General features: G+C 34.1%; 4 protein-coding genes across 7 annotated transcripts; 2 read left to right on the forward strand and 2 right to left on the reverse strand.

Moving 5' to 3' along the window:
- Positions 1 to 6,957, forward strand: LOC103487801 (clathrin interactor EPSIN 1). 2 transcript variants are annotated; one of them, XM_008446280.3, is made up of 12 exons: positions 1 to 192; positions 365 to 421; positions 602 to 653; positions 1,216 to 1,295; positions 1,394 to 1,472; positions 1,574 to 1,657; positions 1,753 to 1,898; positions 2,682 to 2,918; positions 3,351 to 3,517; positions 4,888 to 5,078; positions 5,252 to 5,834; positions 6,460 to 6,957. In XM_008446280.3, exons 2-12 carry the CDS (start codon positions 381 to 383, stop codon positions 6,669 to 6,671), a joined length of 1,872 nt encoding a protein of 623 aa, XP_008444502.1. In that variant the 5' UTR covers positions 1 to 192; positions 365 to 380; the 3' UTR covers positions 6,672 to 6,957. The 2 variants fall into 2 exon arrangements, with proteins under 2 accessions (XP_008444502.1, XP_050938394.1); XM_051082437.1 differs by having other exon boundaries at positions 25 to 192; positions 4,891 to 5,078.
- Positions 6,958 to 8,039: 1,082 nt separating this feature from the next.
- LOC103487800 (uncharacterized) lies at positions 8,040 to 13,921 on the reverse strand. Of its 2 annotated transcripts, XM_008446278.3 has the most exons (10): positions 13,738 to 13,921; positions 12,910 to 13,085; positions 12,488 to 12,619; positions 12,344 to 12,394; positions 11,557 to 11,653; positions 9,995 to 10,041; positions 9,396 to 9,612; positions 8,720 to 8,849; positions 8,571 to 8,613; positions 8,040 to 8,340 (listed from the first exon to the last, which is right to left on the reverse strand). In XM_008446278.3, the coding sequence occupies exons 1-10, from the start codon at positions 13,790 to 13,792 to the stop codon at positions 8,266 to 8,268; spliced, it is 1,023 nt and encodes a 340-aa protein (XP_008444500.1). In that variant the 5' UTR covers positions 13,793 to 13,921; the 3' UTR covers positions 8,040 to 8,265. The 2 variants fall into 2 exon arrangements, with proteins under 2 accessions (XP_008444500.1, XP_008444501.1); XM_008446279.3 differs by lacking the exon at positions 11,557 to 11,653 and having other exon boundaries at positions 12,331 to 12,394; positions 13,738 to 13,906.
- Positions 13,922 to 17,506: 3,585 nt separating this feature from the next.
- LOC103487799 (protein EARLY FLOWERING 3) lies at positions 17,507 to 22,612 on the forward strand. 2 transcript variants are annotated; one of them, XM_008446276.3, is made up of 5 exons: positions 17,507 to 17,783; positions 17,918 to 18,319; positions 18,795 to 19,669; positions 21,260 to 21,311; positions 21,410 to 22,612. In XM_008446276.3, exons 2-5 carry the CDS (start codon positions 18,104 to 18,106, stop codon positions 22,418 to 22,420), a joined length of 2,154 nt encoding a protein of 717 aa, XP_008444498.1. In that variant the 5' UTR covers positions 17,507 to 17,783; positions 17,918 to 18,103; the 3' UTR covers positions 22,421 to 22,612. The 2 variants fall into 2 exon arrangements, with proteins under 2 accessions (XP_008444498.1, XP_008444497.1); XM_008446275.3 differs by having other exon boundaries at positions 17,510 to 18,319.
- A 738-nt stretch (positions 22,613 to 23,350) lies between these two features.
- Positions 23,351 to 25,616, reverse strand: LOC103487798 (uncharacterized). The gene is made up of 7 exons (XM_008446274.3): positions 25,322 to 25,616; positions 24,935 to 25,021; positions 24,588 to 24,854; positions 24,338 to 24,499; positions 24,189 to 24,242; positions 23,931 to 24,077; positions 23,351 to 23,829 (listed from the first exon to the last, which is right to left on the reverse strand). The coding sequence occupies exons 1-7, from the start codon at positions 25,475 to 25,477 to the stop codon at positions 23,449 to 23,451; spliced, it is 1,254 nt and encodes a 417-aa protein (XP_008444496.1). The 5' UTR covers positions 25,478 to 25,616; the 3' UTR covers positions 23,351 to 23,448.
- Positions 25,617 to 27,286: the final 1,670 nt, after the last annotated feature.

The following is a 27,286-nucleotide window of genomic DNA, read 5'->3' on the forward strand; positions in this document are numbered from 1 at the left end:
TTTTCAACCCATAAACCATCGGAACATTTTTAATTAAAATTATAAACAATAAAGGAAAATTCCACTACGAAAAATTGCTCCGTTGTCTCGTCTTCTGTTCCCGGCTTTTATCTCCACCGTCACGCATACAAAGAAAGTTGAAATTTCTTCACGGCCACCGGATCTCAACCTTCCCTTTCCAGCTACTCAAAGGTGCGCATCACCTCTTCTCTATTTTCCTTTTTCTTCAGAATCGATTCATTTTTACATATATCATCTGTTCAATTTTTTTTTCTTTTTGCTGTTTTTCCTCCCGATCCGTTGTCTTCATCTTTCTTCAATTCCTCACATTATCTGATTTTAATTCTGCAATATTGTTTGATAGATTTCGCAGATCTGTCATGGATTTCATGAAGGTTTTCGATCAAACTGTCCGTGAAATGTGAGGCTCCAACTAGTTGATGTTCCTCAATTTGGATTTATATATATATATATTTCTTTTCTTTTCTTTTCTTTTTTCTACGTTATATGTATAGGTTTCTAGATAGAAGATGACCTTCTGTTAGCTTTAACTTCGATTTTTTATCTGTTTTTCATGTTATCTATTTACCTGTTGTTACAGAAAGAGGGAGGTGAATTTGAAGGTTCTGAAGGTTCCAGAAATCGAACAGAAGGTTTGGGATAATGCATTTGCTTTTATAGATCTAAGAAGCTCTCTATACGTTTACATACTTTAGGATATTACATGGTGTCATAACTCATATCCTGTTTTGCTTCTTGCTCCTGTTCTACTTCCACCTCCATTCAGTCAAACACCACGAAAGTTTAATTTATTGCTAAGTATTTAAAGAAGCATATATTGTTGTTTACAAACTGCCACACCACTGGCCTGTTAATTTGTAGCGTCAATTGGATGGATTTCGGGGAATATTGATGTTGCTTAGTATTGTAGCATTCAACTCCATCAATGGCGGTTAGCATTTTCTAGGCGTGTGGTCTATGCGAATTTTTGTCCGTGACATGGAGCAATCACATTCGTTTGAGTTCCAAGTGCCATTTAGGTCGATTTTCAATTTGGTTGGTCGTATTCCAGATGACCCTCAGTGAATGGGTTTTTCAGATAAATTGGATTGAGTTTCACAGTAGACTCACTTCTAATGAAGTGTTAGTAATTCTACTGTTGGAGGATAGAAATTCTCTACGTGGTTTCATAACTGGTTGTCATTGCTGCTTCAGGTGCTGGATGCAACAGATGATGAACCGTGGGGTCCTCACGGATCTGCACTGGCTGAAATTGCGCAAGCTACCAAGAAATTGTAAAGTTACATTTTCAAATTTCAACTCATCCCATATGGTTCTTTTCTTCTTCAATCAAGAACGTGTTTCTGTTTGGTGATTGATTTTGATTTTTCAGTTCCGAAACTCAGATGGTTATGAATGTTCTCTGGACAAGATTGAGTGAAACTGGTAAGAATTGGCGTCTTGTCTATAAGGTAAAATTTCATTTGTTCCCAGTTTAATACGTTTTTATTTTCTGACGAATAATGCTTTATATCCCACTCTTGCTCATGAGTGGCACTGTCAACTTCTTCAGGCTTTGGCTGTCATAGAGTATTTGGTGTCACATGGATCTGAACGTGCAGTGGATGACATTATCGAACATACTTTCCAGATATCTGTAAGAAAGTTTTAAAAATGTGCACTAAGATCCAGTTCAACACTTTAGAGACTCTTAGTCTTATTCTGTTTTGTGTTTTCTATTATGTTGGATAGTCACTCTCGAGTTTTGAATATGTTGAACCAAGTGGAAAGGACATGGGCATAAATGTCAGGAAGAAGGCTGAAAACATCGTGACCCTTTTGAATGATAAAGATAAAATACAAGAAGTGAGAAATAAAGCAGCTTCAAATCGTGAAAAGTAAGTGAACATTTGAGGTATCTGGTTCATTTTTCATTTTCTAGATTGACTACCTAAGAGTGGACAGTTTCATTTGTGGGCTTCTCCTCACAAATTGATCCTTGGTTAAAATATTAAAAAGAGTGGGGATAAAACCTTTACTGACTGTGTAGTAAATATATGGCATTAACAATGAGCCTCAGTAACACTACAGCATTAGACTATACCAATTTTCCTTGAGCTTTAATCTGGGAGCCCGAGTTAAGGTAATTTGCTGCAAGATCAATTATATAAACATGTTGGAAAAGCTTGCATTAACTAAATGAAGAAAAAGTGTAGTCGTTATCTTTTACTTTCATCAATATTTTGTGAGAGGACTGAATTTCGTACATCTTAGCTTGTTTGTGTTGCGGTAAATCTTTCCTCCCTTGAATCAACCATCACTAAAGCCATAGTCCCTCGTTTCTTGTTTTTAGCATCTCATCTTATTTGGCGTTGGACTTTGTCAAATTGTCTAAGAATCTCTGACTTTCTAATAAATACATTTAACTCTCTTCTTATATTTACTTTCCTCTACACTAACATTAGTGGATGTAGGCAATTGAACAAAATCTACGGTGAGTGTAGGGGCTTTATACATACCACTTTGAAGGGAATCCAGGGAAACTTATTAATACATTGGTTTTTCATGCTGCTATATGTAAACCCAGCTTTTTCATACCAACCATATAGGTTGTTGTATTGGAGCTCAGTCATCATACACATTGATTTTTCAGAATAACTAGTGTATTGTCCATTCTTTAGGTACTTTGGACTTTCATCTACTGGAATTACTTACAAGTCAGGTTCAGCCTCGTATGGCAGCAGTAGTTATTATAGCAGTGATAGTTATCAAGGTCAGAGTACCTTTAGAAGCGATAGATTCCGTGATAGGAGCAGTGACAGGGATTCATTTAGAAAGGAAAAGGATGACCAGGATGATTTTAAAAAGTCAGATTGGGCCCCTAAGCCGGATGGCAAGGGTTCTGCACAAAACAACAGGTATGTACTTGTTGAATATTTACCCTTTTACTAGATTCTATTGACTGAATATAATGTTTTATTCCGAAAATGCATCGTTGTGGGGAGTTCCCCATACCTGTGACCTTAGTTTGTTCTTCCTCTGATGAAATATATTATCGATTTTTATTAAGAAGATTGGTGTTAGATTGTTGGACTTGGAGAAGGTTCTCCGAACAAAAAGAAAAAAAACACCTGTTCCCTTAAGGCACGGTTCTTTGGTTGAGTTTTGTTTGGACTCTGGTCTCTGTTTATATTGGACAAATATCAATGCCTAATGTTTTTTAAATGAGAAGCTGATCAGAAGTTATTGCATCATGGTTGGGAGAAGTTATGTGAAGACAGACAGAGTTATAGACATTGCTCTATAGTTTTATGTTGCCTTGCTTTCTAATAAGGAGAATTCTTTTTCAGCAAGGATCAAAGTAAAACATCATTTAGTACATCTAAGCCATCAAAGAAGGCGAGTGACTCTGCAAATCAGACTTCCTCCTTCAGTGCTAGCACCCCTACAAATAATTCTGATGAAGATTTTGATGATTTTGATCCTCGTGGGACTTCCACCACCACCACCACCACAAGTAAGTGTTTTCAATGTTGAAATGTATGTGTTTGTTTTGTTGCAATAATATAATTCGTGAAAAAATGTTGAACGTGGCTTATTTTTGTAGCTTAAATGCTGTGGACATTTGGCTGTGATAGACATTAGGACTATAAATGAGAAAAATTTTCTACTCATTTTGCTTGGTTTTTTAAAATAATTTAATTGTCCCAGTTATTTGTATTTAGTTTTCCTTAACCATTTCTTCCATTATGTTTATTGATTGGCATTGTTTTGTTATTAAATGAAGATAAAATAACTTTTACCTTTTTATACACAGAATTTTAGCGTATGCCGCCCATTTCTCTTCATAATTTAATCGCAAATTAGAATAACCCATATTTTCAGCTCTCTCCACAAACCAAAGTACATTTTTAACCATGGGGAAAAATATGCTCTTACTCTAGCTTCTATATATTGTCTTTTGCCTTTATGTTCTTAAAGAGTAAGAGATCCCAGTACACGACAAATGGGTGGTAAATGGACAATATTGATAAAGAGTGCAATGTGAGATGTCTTAATATAATACACATTTGTGCTTGTAATTAAGGAGCATCTTGAGATTGTTTATCTTGATATTAGACGGAATATGATCTGCACGTGTTGTTTTGATGGTTAGGTTATGCTCGTGAGTTTTATTTATTTAACTAAATTTTGGCCCATAGAAAGTTTCACAGGGTTCTCTTGTATTGTCAATATATTTCCGTTACTCTGAAATGTGTTGTATCAAACTATTCCTCTTGGTATTGACTAAAAGCCAACTAATATTTTCCTAATTAGCTGATAACAAGCATAGTCTAGTTGAAGACTCTAACAAGCACCGACGGATTTAGCATAGGCCCAGGGGGGCTCGAGACCCCTCTCAACTTTATTGTCTTTATATAATATATATAAAGAAAACTATTTAATTATTAATATTTATCATTAGTTTAGTGGTTATTCTGACTGTCAAGCCTCCCTTCGCACCCAGGTTCAAATTCTACCTACGTAGTATATTTCCTAGATCCGCCACTGCTAACAAGATACTAGAGTAAATACTAATCATCGTGATGAGATATCACTTTGTGGATGTTTCCATAGATACTAGAAAGCACACTCCTTCCTTATTCATTTCATGTAAGGGAAGATCCTGAAATTGAGAGTTGGAGGGGTCAAGTAAACTGTACCAGTAATAAATAATAAATTCTAAAAGAGAGAGCTTGTGATCTACGATCAAAATTACCCTTTGTAGAAAAATGAAATATTCTTGATGATTAAATTAGTTAGGCCATGCTAAGCCATAAAAAGCCTAAAACTAGAAAATCAAATAAATAAGGGAATTTTCTCATTATGAGTTGAACCTTTTGACAGAAGCTGCTGCACCAAGCCCCAATGGGGTGGATCTTTTTGGAGACAGTTTACTTGGAGATTTCATGGATGGCCCAGCTCTTGTTCCTCCTGGAAAGCCGGACACCAGTTCTCCTGAGGTTGATCTGTTTGCAGATGCTACTTTTGTATCAGCTCCAGCGCAAGTGGAAAAGGAACCCAATTCCCCATTAAAGGTTCGCAATAATTTAGGATTTTCAGTAATGCCATTAGTTTCCACAATGTGCTTCCATAGATAAGGAGAAGAAACAAATTCTTTTGGTTACGGCAATCACTCCATAAGTTTCTCCTTCTGATCATTAATTTTTTCTCTTTTTTCTTAAAAAGAAGTTTCTTACCCTCTTTACAGACTACAGAGGTTGATTTGTTCGCTTCTCAACCTGCTTCAGTTTCTGCAACAGTAGACTTTTTTGCCTCTCCGGAGCCAGTTGTACAAACAGGAACCAACTTTGCAAGTGCAGCAAGAGACAACAAAGCTTCACAACCTGCTTCAAATTCTTCAACGATCGACTTTTTTGCCTCTTCTGAGCCGGTTGTCGAAACAGAAACTAACTTTGTGAGTGCAGCAAGAGACATTAAAGCTTCACAACCTGCTTCAGTTTCTGCACCAGTTGACTTATTTGCCTCTCCTGAGCCAGTTTTAAAAACAGAAACCAACTTTGCTAGTGCATCAAGGGACAGTAAAGCTGTGGATCCATTTGCTGCTCTTCCACTTAACTCTTTTGATGGATCGGATCTTTTTGGTGCACCGTCTTCCCATTCTGAACCATCACAACTTTCTCAGAATCCTGTTGGTGGCCCATCTAATAATTTAGATGGAAAATCTATCAACAGTTCAATAGCTCCAGCCAAGAAGAATACTTTCCAGGTCAAATCTGGGATTTGGGCGGATTCACTTAGTCGAGGGTTGATTGATCTTAATATATCTGCTCGTAAGTCTATCTTAACTATCACAATCCTTTTTATTGACCCTGTTTTTCATTCACCTTTCTTTCCTTTCTTCTTGAGCTAATTAAGACATTTCATAGACAATATTTAGGAATGGAATGTACTTTATTGTTATTTTGTTCTGAGATGGATCTCTGGAATAGAAGTGTGCTAATTGGATAGGGGCTGAATTAACATAAGTCATCGTCGAATAGATCTCACTTTAAAATAGGTAAAAAGTCCCTCATTAAGTCTCTAAACTTCCTATTTTGTGCCTCGTATGTTATTGACTCGTATCAATGTTTTGATGTCCCATTGGAAAATTTCCATCTAATTTAGGTTGTGTATGCCTCCCCGTATTTGACATTTTTATAGTGTACCAACCTCTTAAACATAAAATCAAAAGTTTAGAGAACTATTAGACACAAACATGTGTTTGTTCAAGGAGTAACTTTTAATTTAACCCGAAACAATATCTTATTTCTTCTTAAAATATTACAACCTATTCATCACTTGTCATGAGAAATGGTTGATAGATTCTCTTAATTTATTGCTCCCCACAAAGGCACTTTTGGTTTGTTTTAATGCAACCACCCCCTTAACACAAAACTTGCTTTGCTTGCATTGCAGCCAAGAAGGTTTCCCTGGTAGATGTCGGTGTCGTGGGCGGACTGAGCGATTTCTCAGACGAGAGAGAGAAAGGACCAGCACCTACTTATTACATGGGGCAAGCAATGGGTGCGGGATCTGGTCTTGGTAGGACAGGATCACAGGCGCTTGGAGACGATTTCTTTTCGCAACTTTCCGGTCAACAATACCAATTTGGTGGTTTCCAGAAGTAAGATTGTTATTTTTCAGCCCTGCCTCCTTTTTCTTCCTGTTAATCTACGAAGTGCGTGTGGGGAAAAACCTTTTGAGGCCTTTTGGTGCGATGAGTGGGCTTTTGCATATACGACGCCACATATTAATTTGATTCGAGGAAATTTGCCTTGAATTGTTATAAAATGGTTGCTCCCTTTCTTGTGTTTCTATTACTTAGTTACTGTGAGCGAAGGAATGACGCTTCTTTTTATTAAACACATTCAGCAATTTAACTTTATAAAAATGGAAAGAGTGATCCCCCCCTTCCTTTTTTCTTTTTCTTTTAATTACATATTCACTAGAATCGAACAATGTACATTTCTAATTGGGTCTCTACTTCTTTACTATGAAACTGATGATCTTGATGACAATTTCTCTACCAAGAAAAACATAACTTCTGTTCAAATCTTAAATGAAATTTACTCTATTGAATGCCTCAGGGCAGAACACAACGTCTTGGCATTTTGTCTTGAAAGCAAAAGCATGGTTTTAAATAATTGGGTAAAATGTATATTTGGTTTCTAAGTTTCGAATTGATGTCTATTCAGATCTCAAAGGTGTTATTTAATTTTTAAGATCTGAAAAATAGTTTTAAATAGTCTATATGTTAAAATTGACTAATGTATTAAAATCAAATTCTTGTTTTGCTTCTTATCTAAGGGAAAGGATCCTCAGATTTGTTAACACTAAAAAAACTGAGAATGTTTTCCATCTCTAGAGAACAAAAAAGAAACAATAATAAAAGTAAAACTGTGAGCAGTTGCCCAATCACTACTTTGCAAAGAACATAAATTAACAGTTAACAATGGATAACAAGAAGTTCTAGATCAATCTTTGATAACAAACTTCGGAAACTAAAATGTCGCTTTTGAAACCTCATATAACAAATAGACAACACCACCAAACCTCAAAGACTCACTGAATAAAAAATGATTTAAAATAGTAAATTTTCCTTGTTAATAATTCGGTTTGGTACAAGATTTCATTACTCACCTAGATAACAAACAGTATAAATCAAACCCCAAAGATCATAAAAAAAAACCCAATCAACTTGACGATTTCATACGGTACAACTTTCCAATTTAATATTTCTACTTTAAAAAGATATAATAGCTTATTATTGAGGGTAGGGTAAGGTAAGGTAACATTGATCGAAACACGTTGTTAAAGCGAATCAATGATTAACCTTCATTGATTTTATTTAAATTTATTTATCTATGCTTTCACTTATATTTGTATATTAATCATTTAGGTTTTTTATTTCTTTTTTCTTTTCTTTTTTTTTTTTGATATAAAGATAAGTGCATCATCACCTACATAGAGAGAAAGGATGGAGTTAGTAGAGTATGTAAAGTAATCCCCTTCCATTTGGGGGAGTAGTAAAATAGCAAGCAGCCTGAAACCCTCATTTTGGCTCTCCCCTATCCATTCTTCCAAGTACACAAAACACCAAAGTGTTTCAATATTGAGGATTTTGAGTTCATTTTCATCACAATCACACGGTTCTTTTTTTTTTTTTTCTTTTCTTTTCTTTTCTTTTCTTTTTTTGTTTCTTTTTTCTTCTCTTTCATTCAATCATATTTCAAGCATCCTTCCTCTAAGCATAGCTTCTGCCTTCCTCACCTGTCTCACCGATCCGATGATGAGTACCTACATAAAACAACAATAACTTTGAAGCAAGCGGAATGAGCCCCGTTTGTTTGTTTGTTTGTGGGTTTTTCAAAGAACTTGAAAAGAGTAGTTGAGTTTTAGTCAAGGCTGTGGGATTTGAAGCAAATGGAGAAGAATACAGGAACTATCTTCCCAGGAAATTTTAAAGAACAGCATCAAATTTTTAGGCTTTGTGGCGGTTTGTTTTGAAGTGATGAGAAGAGACTAACCTTGTCCGGTGGGCCCTTAGCACCGCCAATGAGAATTTCCGCACTGCATTTAAAGAAAAAAATACAAGGTGAGAAACAATGGAAATGATGTTCTTTTTAGCCTAAAAGATATAAATGAAGTTGAAAGGATATTGACGGTAAGGAATTACTTGCAAGATTCTTTTATTGACAAAATTGAGGCTCCCCTCCTACCAATTACGCGACCCATCATTCCATGAGGAACATCTAAGACTGAAAGAATTTCTTCTTCAGGAGCATTTCCCTCTTTTACAAGGTTATCTGAAAAACACGTTAAACCAATATAAATGATTAATTGACTGAGACCATGAAACAAAAGGTTTTAGACGCATCAAAATTTAGAATAGTTGTCTTTTTTCTTTTTCTTTAAAGATATGAAATGAAACGTAGTCTAAGAACCCCTAAACATAGAAATCCTAAACCATATGTGCAAATAATAATTAAACATATAATAAAACATCAATGAATTTTAAGATATTTGATGTTCAGAGAAGATTCCAGCAGTAGTTGGATAATTGAAGGAAACACGGTAAGCCAACGTTTCTCACATGGCTAAATGGCCTTTTTAAATTTTGAACCCCAATACCAATGGTGTTATCATAACATAAAAGAAGCCAACAATAAGGAAAAACTACGGGGAAACCATTGTGAAGAACTGTACATGTTGAAAAGTATGCAATTATATATTTTTTTTATAAGAAAGTATGCAATTATATTTAACTAACTTAACATATAGAGCGTTCGATTTAGTATTATTCCAATTATATGAAAATAGTAAACATGGTAAGGTGTGTTCTTAAAGAAAACCTGGAACGGAAGGGAGAGGAGGCCAGTCGGCATATCCATTATCACTGATGCAAAAACAGCGACAGTACAAAGCACCACGCACTGCAAGATACCACAGCGATTGATGATTCAATTTCTCCATCATCTTGTGATAGATGTAAAGCAGAAAGCGTACATCATCCGCAGCTGCACGGACCATTAATTCAGACATTGGTCTATAGGTCCAAAACTTGGGGTCCTGTAAAATATAAATTTAGAATTTCGGTTTTATGCAAAGATACAGGAAACTTGCGGAACAATTATACTATACCTGCATATTAATATTATGATAAGATGACATTTGCATCTTATCATGTTACGGTCATAATTATACTATACCTGCTGCATATTAATTATCTTTGTAACACATGTCATTTTTGTTGACTAAAAAGACTTGAGATGTCTCTACGTTATATTTATACTTGTGTTACTCCAAAATAAGGCTATTACATTTATGAATCAAGCACATCTGACCTACAAAGCACCCCATCACGAAAAACAATGCTTAATATGTAGAACCACAGAAATTCTTGCTTAGATACAATATTCTCCACAGCAATAAAAACTATGACAAAACTAACCTTTCTAAGTAAGAGCCGGACCTCTTCCTTCTCCACATAGGACACACCTACATTTAAGCGTGAGGATTAAATACAGGTTAGTCGCAGAATAAATGGCATGCTGGCAGCATTAGCAGCAAAACGGATTAAGTCTTAAAATAAAAGGCTAACGCATTCCACATAACAAAAGCTTATCAATTTCACCAGTGATAATAAGAATTTGACGTAGATTCTTTACTGCTCTTTTCAGAAAATTTTGATAGTTCAAATAGCAAGCCAAACAATTTATATCCTACATACAAATAGTAAAGGAAAAAAAAAGGAAATACACGTGGAGAGGAATTTAATGTTCACTTCAAATAAAAAAGTAGAAGGGAGATGAGATCAAAAAAAAAAAAAAAAAAAATCAAACACAAGGTATGAGGAAGTGGTATGGAGCCCAACGAGCTAGGAACACTGTTTTTAATTTTTTTTCCCTATACTTCTAATCAAAAAAATGGCGTTTTCCTTTTTCACCAAAAAATACTACTATCGGCACTTTCAAATCTACACACGTACAATTTGAACTGAAAATCTGCAATCCCCACAAGCAACTCCAACATGCTGAAGAAAGACCAATAAACTTTCATATTGATGAAGGAAGAACAGAATGAATGTGAAGGATATCTATCATCTGTCAACAACATATCTCTGAGGTCGCAAATTTGCAATTGCAAATCATGGTTTCTTATTTAATCCAGTCACTAGCATTTGTATTTGAAAAGGTCAACCAGTAAAAGGCCACATATTAAGGCACTTTTACTTTGAAAACTGCGCCAAAATTTGTTCTCATAAATTATCTAACAAGAGATTCAGCAAGGATTTACAAGAACATTGCAGTGAATTTCCAGCAGCCTATATTCTACATTGAGAAATCAAGCAGCAACCACCAACATTTTCAGTAGCAAGAAAAGAGTAACAATAGTTAATCATGTAGAACTCCCAAGGAAGGTAAGGTTTCAAGGAAACCAACAAGGGAAAGAAAGAAAAAAGGAGACAAAGTATACAATAGTAATATAAGACCGTTAATGCCTTTCAAATTCAAACTTCTACTCTTTTTCCCTTTTCTAGCAGGAGGTTCTTCTGGTTGAGAATCTGTTTGACGTAGGCACAACTTGATTTTCTTAGCCTTATCCTGCTAATCTTGTTTCTCTCTTTGGTTGTGAAATAGTCTTTAGTTGGGTATTTTCCTTTCTTTTAGTTCTTGTAATAGTTCTTTTTTTAGTGGAAGGACAGTGCTTCTGTATCTTTTGGCATGAAATAAACTTTAAGGTATTAATTCACTTATGTATTAATTCACTTATGTGGATCACTATCCCCTAACCATGCAGCTCATAGAAACACCACCATCATAATACGTAGGAAATATGGAATTTTCTTTCGATGAAGATGCCAAGCAATAAATCAAACTTCGCTGCTTTTAATAAGCAATTATCAGTTAATACTTTTGAGTGAGTAGGTGATTTTATCCAAAAAATTAAAATATGCATAAATTTCTATGATAAAAGATGTAGAACATCTAGGTACTAGGATCAATATAATACCACAATAACGTGAATCTGCAAGAAGACTAACAAATGAGATATAGTTATCTGGTGTCTTTGTCCGTCCCTCTTGCTCCTCTAAAAGTGAATATGCAATCTGAATCAAGTAATACAATTGAAAATTAAAGCAAGAAGGTCCAAATAACTCAGCCTTCTCCCATATTGCAGCTTAACCCCAAAGCAATTACAAGGTAGCTCAAACTTAAAATAAATTGTTTAGAATTTAGATCACTTTTTTAAATCAATAAAGCAAACTCTTTAGTGGCATTTGAGAAGTCACAAGATAACCACAGTCTCTTTCTCTCTTCTTTTTGAATATATGCATACTTTCAACCTTAAAACTTACAAGATAGCAGATTCCAATAATTTAGTAATCCCATAGTAAGTTAAAACTAGAGTTTACTGACAGAATAGATTCACATAAACCTTCAAAATGATTATGTATAATTAAAAAATTATAACACTTCAGATTGTAGATTCAAATCATACAGGTGCAAAATAGATGGAAAAAAATTAACATCATGAGAACTTCAAGGAACCTAGATTAGAAACAATGGGAACATGGTATGTGGATTAGTAAGACCCATTCTCCTGATATGGCCTTATATGGCAGTTTCAAGTTCAATAATGAAACGTAGAAGATGAAAAATACAAAAAATACTTATGCTTTAGTAACATTAAATTGGCACACTAAGTGGCTAAGCACTCTAAAATAAGAAAAATATAATGCATGATAAAATGGTGTAAACAAGTGAAGAGTGTCAGGCTTCTCACAATTGATAATCACCTGTGTATCGATAACATTGTTCAACTTGATACCAAACTGAAAGTACAATGCCTACAGAGTGAGGGAAAATAGAGTAGATATTAGCTAAAACATGTCATGTCGCTGTGAAGGCATTTCATGGTGAAAACAAAGTCCAAAAGAGACCTCGCTATCTCGTTTGCAATCATGAATAACTTTTGTGACATATTTGGACTCAAGAGCGGGCTTACAGACTTTCACAAGCTCCTCTCCTCCCTGAACAGCATCAACCAGATATACAGCATCTGGAAATGCGATCTGCCAAGAAATCAACACAGATGGAAAGATAAAGTCAACTAATTCGATCACTGTTTTCTAATAGAATATTAGACTATTAGACATTAGTCATTCTCTTGCGAGGCCACAGCTTGGACTATGAATTGATTCGGTTGAAGATATCACCAGCTAATTAGCAAAATTGAAATTATAAATTAGAACCACCGACTCCCTTAGTTAAGAGGTTAACTAACACACACGCCTCTGCCCTAAATTTATTACTCTCCCACGAGGATGGTAAAACTTTGATTTGTTCTTAGCATTTTATTTACCTGCATGACACAGAGGTTTCCATGGCGACACAGGTCAACACCTTCACAATCAAAGCCAACTACCAGAGGCTTTTCAGCTGATGGTTCAACAAATTCTTTAGGCAGCTGAGATACATGAGTAACAATATGTATAGGAACCAAGGTTGCGTTGGCTTCAGGATCGGTCTGATTTTCACCTGACACCCACGCGAAATGGAACTCATTGGAAGATGATAAAAAATCTTCAAGCGAAATGAAATATAAACACCGAAGCTGAGAAACGAATGGCCATTAAGCTCTTCTACTGTTCCATTTAGCATTAAACAGCGCGCAAAATATCAACCATAGAAAACATTCCATCATCTCAAACTTAAAACGAACATAATAACTAAAATTCTCGATGGAACATGCGCGGGTAAAGCAATCAGGAAACCATACGCGGCAAAAGCAATGAAGAAAACCAAAACCTATCCGCATGAACATAAACTAAAACGAAGTGACATAAAGAGCGGTATGTCTATAAAAATTTCCGAACAAAAATTCTTCTACTCTAACCAAGATAATTACATCATTGTGATTCTGTTGCATAAAAAATCAGTTTCCAACATCAATCGAGTTTATTCCGCGATTCCTCATTAGGAAAACAAACAGCAATTAAAGCTTGGGATAAGAGAGAAAACAATGTCCTAGGCTACGGAAAATTGGACGTCAATCCAAAAGGCACAAGTTGAAACAAGTAAGTATGGATTAAGAGGAAGAAAGATAGATCAAAACAATAATGAAATTGATGATGAATGAAAATGGAAGTGCAATCCGAAAGAACGCAAGAGAGAGGAAATAGAGAGTGACCTGAGTCCGAAGGCAGAGGAATACAGGTCTGGTGAGAAGGAGGAGTGTTCGCCATTTGAGCGAATCATTCGATTTTCTCTTCGAACTTATTGCTTTTAATTACTTGGAATCTAAATTTGGTAATGAATATTTGTCGATATTGCACATTAGGGTAACTAACAAATTCGATCTAATACTTTCTTTCTGCTTAGTCCGCACATAATCCTAACTCATATTAAACACAAATTTAATAAATAACTAACGGATTCTACATAGTAAAAATTATACTTTTAAATGCTTTCATCCCACCACAAACCTCAAGGTTATAAAATAAATGTTACCCTCTTCTCTTATTGGTATTATTTTTCTTTTTCTATGGAATAGCCTTTTCTCCACGAATTTTTTCAATAATAATTGGAAGATACTAAATGATATCGTTTTTTTTGTTCATACCTTATGTAAAATGAAGTTTCTTGTGACTTGATTGATTTGTCACAAGAATTTGGAGAGCATTGTGTTATGAGAAACAAGGTGGGAGAAGATATTTGAGCTATTTTTTCTTTATTCTAATACATGTTCTGATTTTTTTACCAAGAATGCTAGGTCGACTTGGGTCATTAGTGAATTTACGTGTGTGGTGATCAAAGTGATCTTATGGATGCTTTGATGCTTGCATAACTACGCGGCTTTTCAAGGTGGCGGTGTTTCGATCGCGATCCTAGTTGATTCCATAAATGAGTTCATTTAACGTTTGTCCTTGTAAAGTTTAACTTGTGTTCTCATGGATAGGTGGGTTAAGACACTCGTATAAGGCTATTGACAAGGTTTATATGGGTTCTCAAACAACAAATGTGTTGGTTGGTCATGTATTACAATGTAACTTGGTAATTGTTGGAATTTGTTGTGGTTTTCGTTTCCATATCAATTCCTTCAACTTGTCAAATGGAATTTTGTTTCATTCTTTCACTTTCTGATTATGTTCAAGTAGTTTGTACTATCTTAAAAAATAGAGAATTTCCGTAAAAACTATCGGTGAAAATCATACATTTTCAATCAAATTTATCGTTTGAAAAATTAATTCAATCAAAACTTGTAGCTTTATAAAATAAAAAACTAAATTTCGGTCCCAAATTACGAGTAAAACCCCAATGATAACCATATCGTCAATTCCATACAAAGTTTTATTTGAAAAAATTTATAGTTCTACAACAAGTATTAAAAATGTTCATAGTACTTTCTTTTGTTTGGTACAAAAAAAAAAATTAACAATGAATAATTGTGCATAACCCATAAAATAACAATAATATATAATATCTAATGATGTATCAAATGCTAAATAAATAATATATATAAATCAGATTATCAAACTTATAGATTTTTCAAAAAATATAATTTTATAGGCCTATGTTATTTAGTTATTTATTTTTCTAATTTAATCCTCATTTATTCAATCTCACTTTCTTCTTATTTTCCTCTTGCTACATTTCTTATTCTTCCCATCCTTCCACCGTTGACCATATTTTATATTGAAAACATAAGACATAGTTATAGAGCATTATTTAAAACACAACGTGACGTTATGATTTTCCATAATAGTTTTCAAAACTAAAAGCTATAATTTTTTTTTTTCAAAAATATATATTAAATTATGTTTATGTTTCTCAAAATAAATAAATAAATGTTATACAAATGATAAATATATTAAACTATATCAACATGGTTTTTTTTTTTTTTTTTTATGTTACTAATTTTATCAACAATATACTCACAAGTCTTATTTCATTGTTTTTTAAAAAACAACAATAATCTAATTTTTACCTTTTTCTCTTTTGTATATGACTAAATGATGACATGGACCAGTGTGCAATCAAAATTAGATAAACACTACGAATATATTTCTTTATTATTTGTCATTTTCTTACAATCACAACTCTTTTTTTTTTTTTTCTGACTAAATCCAATCACAACTTATCCATTATCATTTAAACCTTATTTAATTTATCCTTCTCATTTGTTTTCCCAAAGAACTTTTCCTCATTCTTATGTTATAAATATAATATTATCAATATTTGGAATCCTTGTTTATTTATTTACTATCTTTTTCAAATTAGCCATTAAAATAGGTATTTAAAAATCATTATATTGCTGCTGCCAGCTGTGAGACACCGAGTACGGATAAAAGATTCCACGTGGCAACTAAAATTAAACAAGGTATTACGTGGACGCCTGGAGTCCAGATGCCAAAGGACATAAAGGACAATAAATAAATTGGACGGTGGAGATCAAAAGTTCTTCTGCCGTTAGATTGATAATAAACCGTTGGAATTTATATCTACATTATTGCCTTTTATATTTTTTTAAAAAGGATATTTTTACCTCACTGGCTCAGCCAACGTGACGATAAAATCAGCTTTGGATTAAAATATTATTCCAAATATTGAAAGATATTCATTGTAATTTGTAAATAATAAAATTATATATTGTTATATTTTTCATGACAATAAATATAATTTAAGTTCTTTTTTATTAATTCAATTTTTTTAATATATATATATATATATATATTTTAATATCAAATATTTTAAATTTAAAAATTATATTGTATTTTATGTACCACGAATCTACTAATGATTATAAGGTTCATTTTGTCATCGATCATTCTTTTTTATTTTTCTTTAATATATTCGATGTTAATTAAATATTTGTCCATTCTATTCTATGAATTTCATTAATGTTTCACAAGAATGAAATTCAAAATTACCGTTCTATTATATTTTATAAATAACTTGAATTGAATAAGGAGATGTAAAAAAGAAAAAAAAAGGGAAAAGGAAAAGACTTAAATTATTAGAAGATATTTTTTCCTTGTTACTTGAAACTCGTGAAAATATCTCTCTCAGCCGTGAAAAATATCTGACTTTATTAGTTAAAAATCTATAGATAACTTATGTAATTACTTTTGATTTCGCTTCTAAAATTACGGTTTCCAAGTAGGTTTAGATCGAATTGCTATGTGAAAAATAACATAATTTATCAAATTCTAAATAAATTAATTTTAAACCAACATTGTCTCAAAAAAAAAAAAATCATATACGGTTTTTTTCTTTTAAATTATCAAAACTTTACAGTATTTCTGAAACAGTATATATATAACACAAATTTAATAATAATAATAATTAATAACTAAGGAAAGTATTTTTCATGATCCTCATGTACTGTAAGATACTAACAAAATGAATATTTTTTTTTTTTGGGTAAGATGATTAGAAGTATTTTAATGTCTTTAAAAGTTGGTTTTAAAAAGTTGATGTGTAGAGAGAATAAGCATTTCAAACAAATTTTAAAGAGCACAGCTATGTAAAAAAAAAAGTATAAAAAAAGTGAAATGCATAGATTTTTTAAATTTTGGTTTTAAAAAATATAGAATGTAATATTATATTAGATTAAAAGAAAAATATAGAATGTATATTAACAAAAACACTTAAAACAATAATTTTAATCTCAATTTTATTTTTTTTAAAATGGTATCTCTATTCTTAAAACATGAATATTCAATTTGAAACAAAAACATTCAAATTTATAATTTGTGACAATAACTAATTAAGTCAACTAAACAAAAAAAATTCAACTAGTTTGAGCAAAATATCGAATATTTTGGTGGAAATAAGAACAAAAGAATGTTAATTTAAAAAAGAATAATGAAAAATGAATAATGTAGTATTTATCCAATTATTTTTTTACCTAAGTATTGCGTTTGGTAGAAAACGGAGATCATGGTTTATATCTAAAAGGATCTTCTAGCTCAATCCTAACAGGTCCCACTCCTTCGCACTTTTGCCCCTTTTCTCTCTTCTTGACTCCTATGATTTTAGAGAAAATCCATGAATTAATCCTTACCCCTTCTTCTTCCTTCTCTTTCCTCCCGATTCCGTTGTTCTCTTATCGATTTCTCCTCTTTCATCGTTTCTTCTTACTCTCTTCAACGATTCATATCCTTTTGCTTTCTTTCTCCATCCATTTCCGTCTGATTGAAGCTCCACCTCAATTCGATCGGATTTGAATTCTGGGTAAGTTGTTGGTTCTTGATACATACAAGAAACCGACTTCAATTTCATCACTTGGGTTATTTGTATTTTGGGCTATGATAGCTTGGTTTTAGGAAATCTTCTAGACTTTGAGCTCGTTTCTGGGGGACTTGCAGATTTCCCAGCTGATTCCAGGACGATAACTTCTGGGTTTGAATCAAGTTAGACTCTTTTATAGATTTTATTGACTTATAAGGTTAATTTATAGCTCCTTGAAGTTTGTCTTTGGTTTTGGAGGTCAAAATGAGTGGGAATACATGTCTTTGTAACCGTACTCTGGGTTGAATTTGGGAAACGAAACAATGAAGAGAGCAAAGGATGATGAGAAGACGATGGAACCTATGTTTCCTAGGCTCCATGTTAATGATACCGAGAAAGGTTGGCCAAGAGCGCCTCCAAGGAATAAGATGGCCCTCTACGAACAGTTCACTGTGCCATCCAAACGTTCTAGTCCCGGGGTTCTGCCTCTCAAGACAAACATCTCCAGTAAACCAGTTGCCATACCATCCTCAAGCCAGGTAGATAGTAGTTTGTGTTTGATATGTTTGAAAATTGACTTTTGTATCTGAGGTTTTTAATAGTTTTATTTGATGTGGGATTTGGGGAAGTTCACAACATATTCTTGAATTTATCTGTAGTGAACAGACCACCGAAGGATACCAATTTCGATAGTCTGTTATGTTATTTTTTAACTGTGATTATTTGGATTGATGTTTGTTTATTGCTGGAGCATGAAATATACTGGTTATTCTGTAAGTTTATTGTTGCCTAATCGTTATTCTCTGCTCCTAGTTTATTTAGTCCCTAGCTAACAATCTTGAATCAGACTAATCATTGCAAACTCGAGTTCAATGTTTTTATTTTTTTCCCACAACAGACGGACTACTTACATTAGTGAAAATTTGTGTTCGCATATAAGGAGCTACTAAAACCATGAGAGTTTGGTTGTTCAGAAAATGGTGCTCTTAACACCCCAACTGAAAATCTTTTCAGGGTACAGGAGCCGATGGAAATCTGCGCCTGCCATTAAATCTGTCTTCAACAACTTCTACTAGTCAGGTCGGAAATTCTCAAGCTCTTCCATCTGGTGAAGTAAATGAGAATCCTCCATTGGTTCAGCCTGAGCAGAGTCAGCAGACAACAGAAGCAGAAGATGAAGATGATTTCATGGTACCGGTATACAACCAATCGAGGATGGGTAAAAGTGGAGTTCAAAATAGTGACCACAAGGAAAAATTGTCTTCTCCTGGACCAAAACATTCTGATTGTTCTACAATTTTGCAAGCTGGTTATGAGAAAGGTCAAAATGATCTTGATCTTACATCCTCTAGTGCCCACTCGAGACAAGTAACAAATGGGAAGAAGGTGAATGAAAAAAGTGGGGTTCATCCTAGAAAGTCCACAACAAATTTATCAGACAGAGGAAATACTGATGGACTTCAGAAAGAAACCAATATATCTAAAGATAAAATATTTCAAGATAAATCCAATACCAGATTTGACAAATTGCAAGATAGCGGTGTTCGGCTACAGCGACATTCAAGATCCAATATTCAATTGGATGAGAGTGGATGTGTCGTTGATGTAATTGAGCCTACAAGATTTGGGGAGGTTGACAGTGTTCCCTGCTCAAGAGTGGACTCTCATTCTTCATTAAAGAATGAGAGCTTCAATGTTCCTGTTGACAATGTTGAGAATCATGTAGAAAGGACTTATAGTTCCATGCAGGTGGGAAATGCAGACAAAAGTGACATTGTCTCTGAGAATTCAATGGTTGACTCAATTTCTGGCTCGGAAATCTGTCCGGATGACGTTGTAGGAATAATAGGCCAAAAACATTTCTGGAAAGCCAGAAGAGCAATTATCAAGTAAGTTGCCTGCTATTGGAGGTGTCTTTTCTGTTTCACTGGGGTGATGCATCTGAATGTCATGCTTATTATATAACTGATATAGAAATTGAAAATAATTTGAATCTGTGGAGAATTTAGATGATGATGTGGATTTCAAGTACCAACACTTCCTTCCAATGAACTTTTTCATTTCTGTCTAATTGCTTGTGATTTTTTGTGCTCACATCGTTCTTTCATTTAATTAAGTGCTCAAGTACTAAAGTTGGAAGTATAGAAGTAGATATATTTGAATGACGAATCACTCTATGCCCTAGTAAAGGTAAGAACTCATAATCTCAGGTACCCTTTTAAGTGAATCTTTGGCCTTCAATAATATTTTGACATGGCTACTGGATCGTCTTTTAGCAGGAACTATGCAATGTGCATACAGTTACTTTGTGCTGGGCAACCTCCGAGACAACTGATTATCTGATCATTCATTGTCCATTGGATTCTGCTTCGTGTAAATATATGACTGTCTCGGTTGGGTACTGCTCAGTCTCCTTTTTTCTGTAATCACGTGGAAAGTTTCCTTTGATGGCACTTGGGGGATGAGAGCAGAAATGAAGCATCCGAAGGATTTCAGGAGCATTCGTTGGAGGATATTTTGACAGTACAGAACTTCTTGAGATTTAGTAGAATCGATTTTATGGATGAAATTAGTGTTCTTTTTAGATCTTTCCCTTCTACAACTGAGTACACCACTTAAGAAGAGTATATTTGCTAGCTTTTCTTGTCTTACCATGCTTTTCAATCAAGGGGAAAAAAGAAAGGACTCTGTTTTACCAATGAATATCACATTTATTCTGGGCATTTCGTCTCCATTTTATTGATTTGCTTGCTGATGGGGCTAATTCATGAAGTCCTAGTTGACTGTTTGAGAACTTTTATTTTTCTGTTCATTGATCACGTGTTGATTTTTTTTTATTTTTTTTTTGTGTGATGCATTAGGGCAGTTTTGGAGCATGTCTACCATTGGAAGAATTGGGAATGGGAATTTTTTATATTTATCTTTATCTACTATTATTCATGAGCATTTGATTCCTTTAAGCATTTCGCATTTGTACTAAACATTAACTAGACCCCTGAAGAAAGTGATTCGACCCTTGTTCATTAAAAAGCATTGTATGTAAATCTCATATACTCCTCCTAGGTTTGGTTGCCTTCATTTATAGGGAGCATCATGGCTGTGATGGCAGCAAATTTAATTAGAGGGAGTTTTAAGGTTGTGATGACAATGGGAGGTTAGAGAATCTTGTGGTTGAATAGGCTACCTAGAATGTTGAAATCAGTTCAGGTCTTGTAGATAATACTGTATGCAGCAAGATTGTTAGACCCTAATAGAATATTTAAGGTTGTTTCCCGCAATCAGGCTAGTTGAGCTATTTTGCAAATGGAGTTCGGTGCTAAGGTTGTGACGTGCAGGCAACTACTTTAACAATGTGTTTATGAGCTGATTCTGTTTTCAATGCTATGAATTAATTGTTGTTATCAACTTCAAAATGTGTGGCGTTTGGTTTCACTTGTGATGTTGGGTGATTTACTCTTTGAACTTTTATTACTCTGCAGTCAACAGAGAGTGTTTGAGGTCCAAGTGTTCGAGTTGCATAGACTTATCAAGGTAAACTGATCTAGTTTCTTCAGATAGCAGCCTTTGTGCCCTGAGGTTCACATTATTGATTTACCTCTCTCTCTATGACCGATCTATGACGCAAACAGGTCCAACGGTTAATTGCTGGATCACCTCATCTATTACTTGAAGATGGTGTCTTTCTGGACAGTTCTTCTCCAAGCCCTCTTCCTGCAAAGAAACTTAGGTCAGACTACACTGTCAAATCACATGTGCAACTTCAGCCCAGTGATGACCCTAAGAAGCCAAAACACAATGTGGAATGTTCAGCGGAAAATGCTGTTGGGAAGACTTCTCTTCCTCTTGAGCCAATTAATTGCCAGCCTTCAACTAATGGGCCTTATTCAGTACAAAATCCACAACCAACTTCTGTTTCTTCTGATAATAAATTAAGCAGTTGGTACCAGACATCAGCACATCACTGGCTGGTCCCTGTAATGTCTCCTTCTGAAGGACTCATCTATAAGCCTTACCCTGGGCCTGGATTTATTTATGGAGGATGTGGACCTTATGGTCCAATGACCCCAATGATGAATCCATCCTATGGATTTCCAGCTTCTGTTCATCAAGGAATTGGAGCTCTTCCTAGCACTCCCATGGTTGGTGGTTCCTTCTTCCCCCCTTATGGCATGCCAGTCATGAACCCGGGTATGTCAGGTTTTGCTGTCGATCAAGTTAACTGGTACGCAGGAGATCCAAATCAATTATCGGGAGGTGTGGCCGCTTCCAATATACAGCATCAAACTTCATATGATGTTTCAACACAGAGAGATAGAGATGAAAATCAAACTGTTTCACGAACTGCCAAGTCTCAAGCACCCAAAAGGAGTGAAGTACAAGTAAGTACTGCAAGCAGTCCTGTATGTAGTCCTCCTAGCAAAGTGCAAGGAAATAAGGCCAATCGAACTGCTGAAAGCCACAACGTGCTTCCACTTTTCCCTTTAGCTCCGCCTCTTGTAGAGGAAGGTCCTCAACCTTCAGACTCTGACCAAACACGCGTGATTCGAGTTGTCCCACACAATAGAAGATCTGCAAACGAATCGGCTGCTCGAATTTTCCAATCTATTCAAAATGAGAGAAAACAGTATGACTCAATTTAGCGAGTTCCTTCTCCCCTTTTCCTTTCTCCATTACCTCAATTATCTTTGAATTGTCTCACTATGTTGTTTATTAGTTTATTTTACACACTGCTTTTGGAGTATAATGTTTTGTTTACCTTCTCCCCCCTGTTCCCCTACCTCAGAACAGTTTATATTCATATGTAAATACATCTCTGGAGATTTACGTGTCAATGCCATGGGAATATGAGTGAAGTTATTACAGTGTGCTATATACACTTTTGGCATCTGGTTGTTGCTCTGTTAAGGAAATAACCACATCTGTCTCAGTCACATGCACGAATTCTATCCTAAATTGAGACTTCAAACCCAGTTTTCAGTGTTGTCATGGGAATTTGGACTTCAACTTAGACCTTGAAAGAAAATTTTGATGTGTAATGCTTAGGCGAATTGTTTGGGAATTCTCCTCTATGTCAATTTCGTGCTTCTTCGATACTTGGATGAGTTTATTAACAAGATACTAATTATTACTAAATAATTGAGAATAATGATTCAATATTAATTTATCTAATTTTTACATCATCTTCATCCATAAGCTCAAGCCTTATAAGTAGGTGGTCTTGGATGGTCCAAGAGAGATCTTATGTTATTTCTTTTCTAATTAATATTGATTTCTATTTTTTAGTTTTTTATATATTTTAAGTCTACATGTAAGAAGAGAACTAGATGATATAATATTGAAATTTCTTTCAATCATATACTTAATTTTTTGGTAAATCAATGATTTAACATGGCTTAAAAATACAATGTAGTTTATGAATAAATTCTTGTTCATTTTGTTTTGGTCTATAACTTTTAAATATTATGTTTTAGGCAATCAGGCATGTATCAATTATAAGGTTCTTTCTTTCTAGATACTGGAGAAGTTTGCCTAGGAAGGAAGGCAACACTGTTGCAACTTGCAAGAATTGAAACAAAAGAAAGGACTTTCATCTTGATCGTACTATATTATTCATTTCATGAAGGACCCTAATGTACTTCATGGATATCCTATTTTTGTAAAACTCTCTTCAAGGACACCTCCAATTCTTACCAGGTCCTCCATAGTATAGCTCAGGGTCGTCTAAATATTCTCGGATAAAGTCAACATCGTAACAATCATATTCATCGGAGTAGTGCTCAACAAAATTAGGAAACTTCAAAATCATCGAGTTGTCTCGAACTCTTATCCGCTTTACCCAACCCGAATCACCACTTATGTAGTCAGGAAACTTTCCATTGCCCATACCTGTTGCAGTATGAGGAGGTCCTCCTAACTTTGTGCTGTAAACTTCCCCTCCCCATTGTACTGTTTCTGCAGTATATTTTAGAGCTTTGAATAACTCAGAAGGCCAATAACCTATGTTAATGCTTTCACCATATTGTACCCACCAATTATTGGTCTCGAAATCCTGAAAGGAAAGAGGAAGAAGGAACAAAAATTGGAGAAGATGATAATATATGAGAAGAAGCATATAAATGGATTTGAAAAGGAAACTAAATCATTTCTTACTCTAAAAAGGAACATAGTTATTTCAAATGGAAGCTCAGCTGAAGTTGAGATTGGATAAATAGCAGAACCAAGAGCAATTTCGTTACTTGTTTGAACAAAACCAGGACAAGTTAGATCAAAGCAACCTGTTTTATGGGAAGCATCAATCTAATACCACCAAAAGAAACAATTTTAAGTTAGTTCTGTTTAGAGATAACATTCCTGTCTATCTGATGGCATTCAAGGGAAGGAGACAGTCTGTTGTCTGCATTAACTTACAGTCCAATACACGAACAGTCGAGTCTGTCGATCCCCGTAAACACCTGGATTTACCTGGAGGGTTCAAGATATGACGATATAAACATGTTAAAACCAGCGCAAATTGAAATGAGAGACAAATATGTGGTTGAGTATAAAGTGGTGCTTACTGCCCATCCGGATTCGATAGCCTCGTAGTTATAGTAAGGGCCGGTTAATAGAGCCACTTGGGAAGTACTGTATTCATCATCAAATTCGACGTTGGGGTTACATACTTTAATGTCTCCTTTGGCTCCATTGAAGTTGTTTCCAACAGCAAGCAGAATTGCCTTCTGTTTTGCACCATTGTCAAGTAGATGGTAAGATTGAGAAAGACAAACATGGAATTCAAAGGAAAAAAGAAATGCTTGTTGGTCAAACCGAATGATTCTTTAATAGAAAGTGCGAACTTCGGCTGTTGGAAAGCTGAGCGATTTCGAGCAAAGGCGTCGGTCTCTTTTTTCCATAGCTATATACCGAATTAGCATGTTTTCGGATCCTTCGAATCGGTATTGTTTCTTTAGGACAACTACCACTGTTCCTCCATGGTTGTTTCACACCCATTGAATTCTTTTCCCCCATCCCTTCCTTTTCTGCTGTTGCTTTCTTTGAATGCTTATCCATGGTGGGATCATAAGTAGGTGCCATCTATGCCAAACCAATGGTGAATGGCTTAAAATAGCATAAAAATCTGCCTCTTTTTCAACTTGTAAACAAAATTTCAGTACCTGGATGGTGTGATTTCTGAGAGCAGGATGATCAAAAGCTGGCTGGTCGTAGATGCTAACACAATCAATAATGTCGCCATCTTCGCTCTACGAGCAACATAAAGAAAAATGCAGCTGAAGAGACATCGCTTGTTTATGTTATCTATAATTTTGGCCTAAGGTTTATAGGAGTATATTGCTTTCTAACTCTAGAGGTGTCTTGAAATCTGTAACATGATATTGCTTTCGAATGATAAACTAGTTTCTCATCTACTATGGTGGTAATAAATCTCTTCTTCGATTTCTCTACTCTTTACGTAAAAAAAAAAAAAAAGGAGTTAAAGTTGGTCTATCATGAAAATACTCAATGAGCAAATGAGAAGAAGAATAAGAAACTGAGGATGGTACCTGAATGCTTTTTGTTGCTTGCTTCCTAAGAGAGTTCATTTTCTTACTCTCGTGTTTAGAAAGTGAACCAACCTCCACAACTCCACAAACTATGACTGTCAATATCACAACCAACATTTTGAACATCAAACCATCGCCAATGATATTCTTCCCCATCGATAAACTCTCAACAAATCAAACTCTGAGTTTCTCTTGATGCCTTAAATCACAAACCCAATGGCTAAAAGTTATGCTTTTTGAATTGCTTAAGTTAACAAAACCAAAAGAACCAGAAAAAACAGTCATTGGATCAGAGATAATTTGGTGCAACACAACATAATTATTCTTCATGTAATAAAAGAATAACAATTTCCCTTGAAATTATATTTTTGAAAAAAAAAATCTAAAAACTAATTTATATCCTAAAAATATCTAAACTTCAAGATATTGAATTAAATTACACAATAATTAATAAAAAAATGTGGACAAATATGCCCTCACCGACCTTTTTCCAATTATCCAATATTTAAATACATAAATCCGATCGATTGGATTGTACTCCATCATGGTCGAAGTCGATTTGGACATTTACCCCAACATTTACGAAATCGAGTAAATCACACTAAAAACATGGAGATTGAGTATAGGGTAATTGGAGGGCAAAATGGAAATCTTGTAGACTTTAGCTTAGAAATCATTCAAACACAACATCATTACCAAAGTAGTTTGGAAATTGCAAACAGCAATGGAAGAAGCATTTTTTGTTTTGTATGTTATTGGCATGACATCTCTGCCTAAATTACATATTTTGCATGACTTAACTTCTGATCATCCATTTCCCATTAAACTTCAATAATCTCTTATATGGAATCTCAAACCACTTATTGTCATATACTTTTCAAATGAACTTAAATGGTTACAAGTTAGAACTTCAATAATCAACACCTAACGTCATAAGAATATTATTCCTAAGTTATAAGCAATCTTATGCTTAATTTGTTACCTAATACAAATTTGTTTTTAAAAATGTTCACTTAACTCCACAAAAACTTTTCAAAAAAAATAACCCCTTGCTCATAATTTACTCCTTAAATATTTTAATAACTCTTATTATTTTGTTACTTAATTTTTGTCCACTTAAAGTTTTTATCATTTTAAATATTTAATGGCAAACTTTAATGATAATGGTTAAAACAGTTATTATTGTAAAATTTAGAGGCTAAAGTATACTTATTCATTTATATCAGCTTCTATTGATCATCTTTCTCTAATCATTTTAAATAATTAATAACAAATTAACATTAATGACTAAATGATTTTTGTTTACAGAGATAATATAGTGAAAAAGTTTTCATTAATGTAATATTTACTTATGAATATTTTACTTTTTCTTCTATTTTTAATTTTACCTATATCACCTTATGTTTGAAAGTGAAATGATAACAATAGTTAAGTTTAAAGACTATTATATTATTCAAAGTTCGACAAAATCTAATGACTAAACATTTTTCAATATTAGGGACTAAAATATAATTTTTGGATCAAAATTAGAGAAAATTGTTTTGTTTTGTTTTATATATATATATATATTTTTTTCTCACTGTTTCACCTTTCATTGTCCCAAGCTAAAAGAGAAACCAATCCATTTTTTAGTTAACTTTTGAACACAAAAATAAAAATTGAAAATTACTAAGGACCAATTCTAATGGTTATATATATAATTTGAATATACAAATGATATAATTTAACCCTAAATAATAGTTACTCCTAGACGTTGATATTGCAAAAGCCGACATGGGTGGGTGGTGTAGGTGCTTGGGATCCACGGCAGGTCCTTGTACAGCAAGCAATTGGATCAACAGAGAATTTCATCTTCTCATTCTTCATCTTTCACACTCTATAAATAATTTCAAATTGTTCATAATCAATTTCCACAGAAACACCAACAGCGTACTATCTCATTCTCGAGTAGGGCTAAAGTTAGGG

Source organism: Cucumis melo, chromosome 3, assembly GCF_025177605.1.
Source record: "Cucumis melo cultivar AY chromosome 3, USDA_Cmelo_AY_1.0, whole genome shotgun sequence".
Taxonomy (NCBI): domain Eukaryota; kingdom Viridiplantae; phylum Streptophyta; class Magnoliopsida; order Cucurbitales; family Cucurbitaceae; genus Cucumis; species Cucumis melo.

Coding starts and splice junctions, on each gene's coding strand:
- LOC103487801 (XM_008446280.3), top strand. CDS start 381: ATGGATTTCATGAAGGTTTTCGATCAAACTGTCCGTGAAAT. Junction 422..601: donor GATCAAACTGTCCGTGAAAT/GTGAGGCTCCAA, acceptor CTGTTGTTACAG/AAAGAGGGAGGTGAATTTGA. Junction 1,296..1,393: donor GCGCAAGCTACCAAGAAATT/GTAAAGTTACAT, acceptor TTGATTTTTCAG/TTCCGAAACTCAGATGGTTA.
- LOC103487800 (XM_008446278.3), bottom strand. CDS start 13,792: ATGGCGAACACTCCTCCTTCTCACCAGACCTGTATTCCTCTGCCTTCG. Junction 13,086..13,737: donor TCCTCTGCCTTCGGACTCAG/GTCACTCTCTAT, acceptor CGTGGGTGTCAG/GTGAAAATCAGACCGATCCT. Junction 8,341..8,570: donor CTAAGGGCCCACCGGACAAG/GTTAGTCTCTTC, acceptor TGTTTTATGTAG/GTACTCATCATCGGATCGGT.
- LOC103487799 (XM_008446276.3), top strand. CDS start 18,104: ATGAAGAGAGCAAAGGATGATGAGAAGACGATGGAACCTATGTTTCCT. Junction 18,320..18,794: donor CCATACCATCCTCAAGCCAG/GTAGATAGTAGT, acceptor AAATCTTTTCAG/GGTACAGGAGCCGATGGAAA. Junction 21,312..21,409: donor AGTTGCATAGACTTATCAAG/GTAAACTGATCT, acceptor TGACGCAAACAG/GTCCAACGGTTAATTGCTGG.
- LOC103487798 (XM_008446274.3), bottom strand. CDS start 25,477: ATGGGGAAGAATATCATTGGCGATGGTTTGATGTTCAAAATGTTGGTT. Junction 24,078..24,188: donor GACTGTTCGTGTATTGGACT/GTAAGTTAATGC, acceptor TGGTGGTATTAG/ATTGATGCTTCCCATAAAAC. Junction 23,830..23,930: donor TAACTATGTTCCTTTTTAGA/GTAAGAAATGAT, acceptor CTTTCCTTTCAG/GATTTCGAGACCAATAATTG.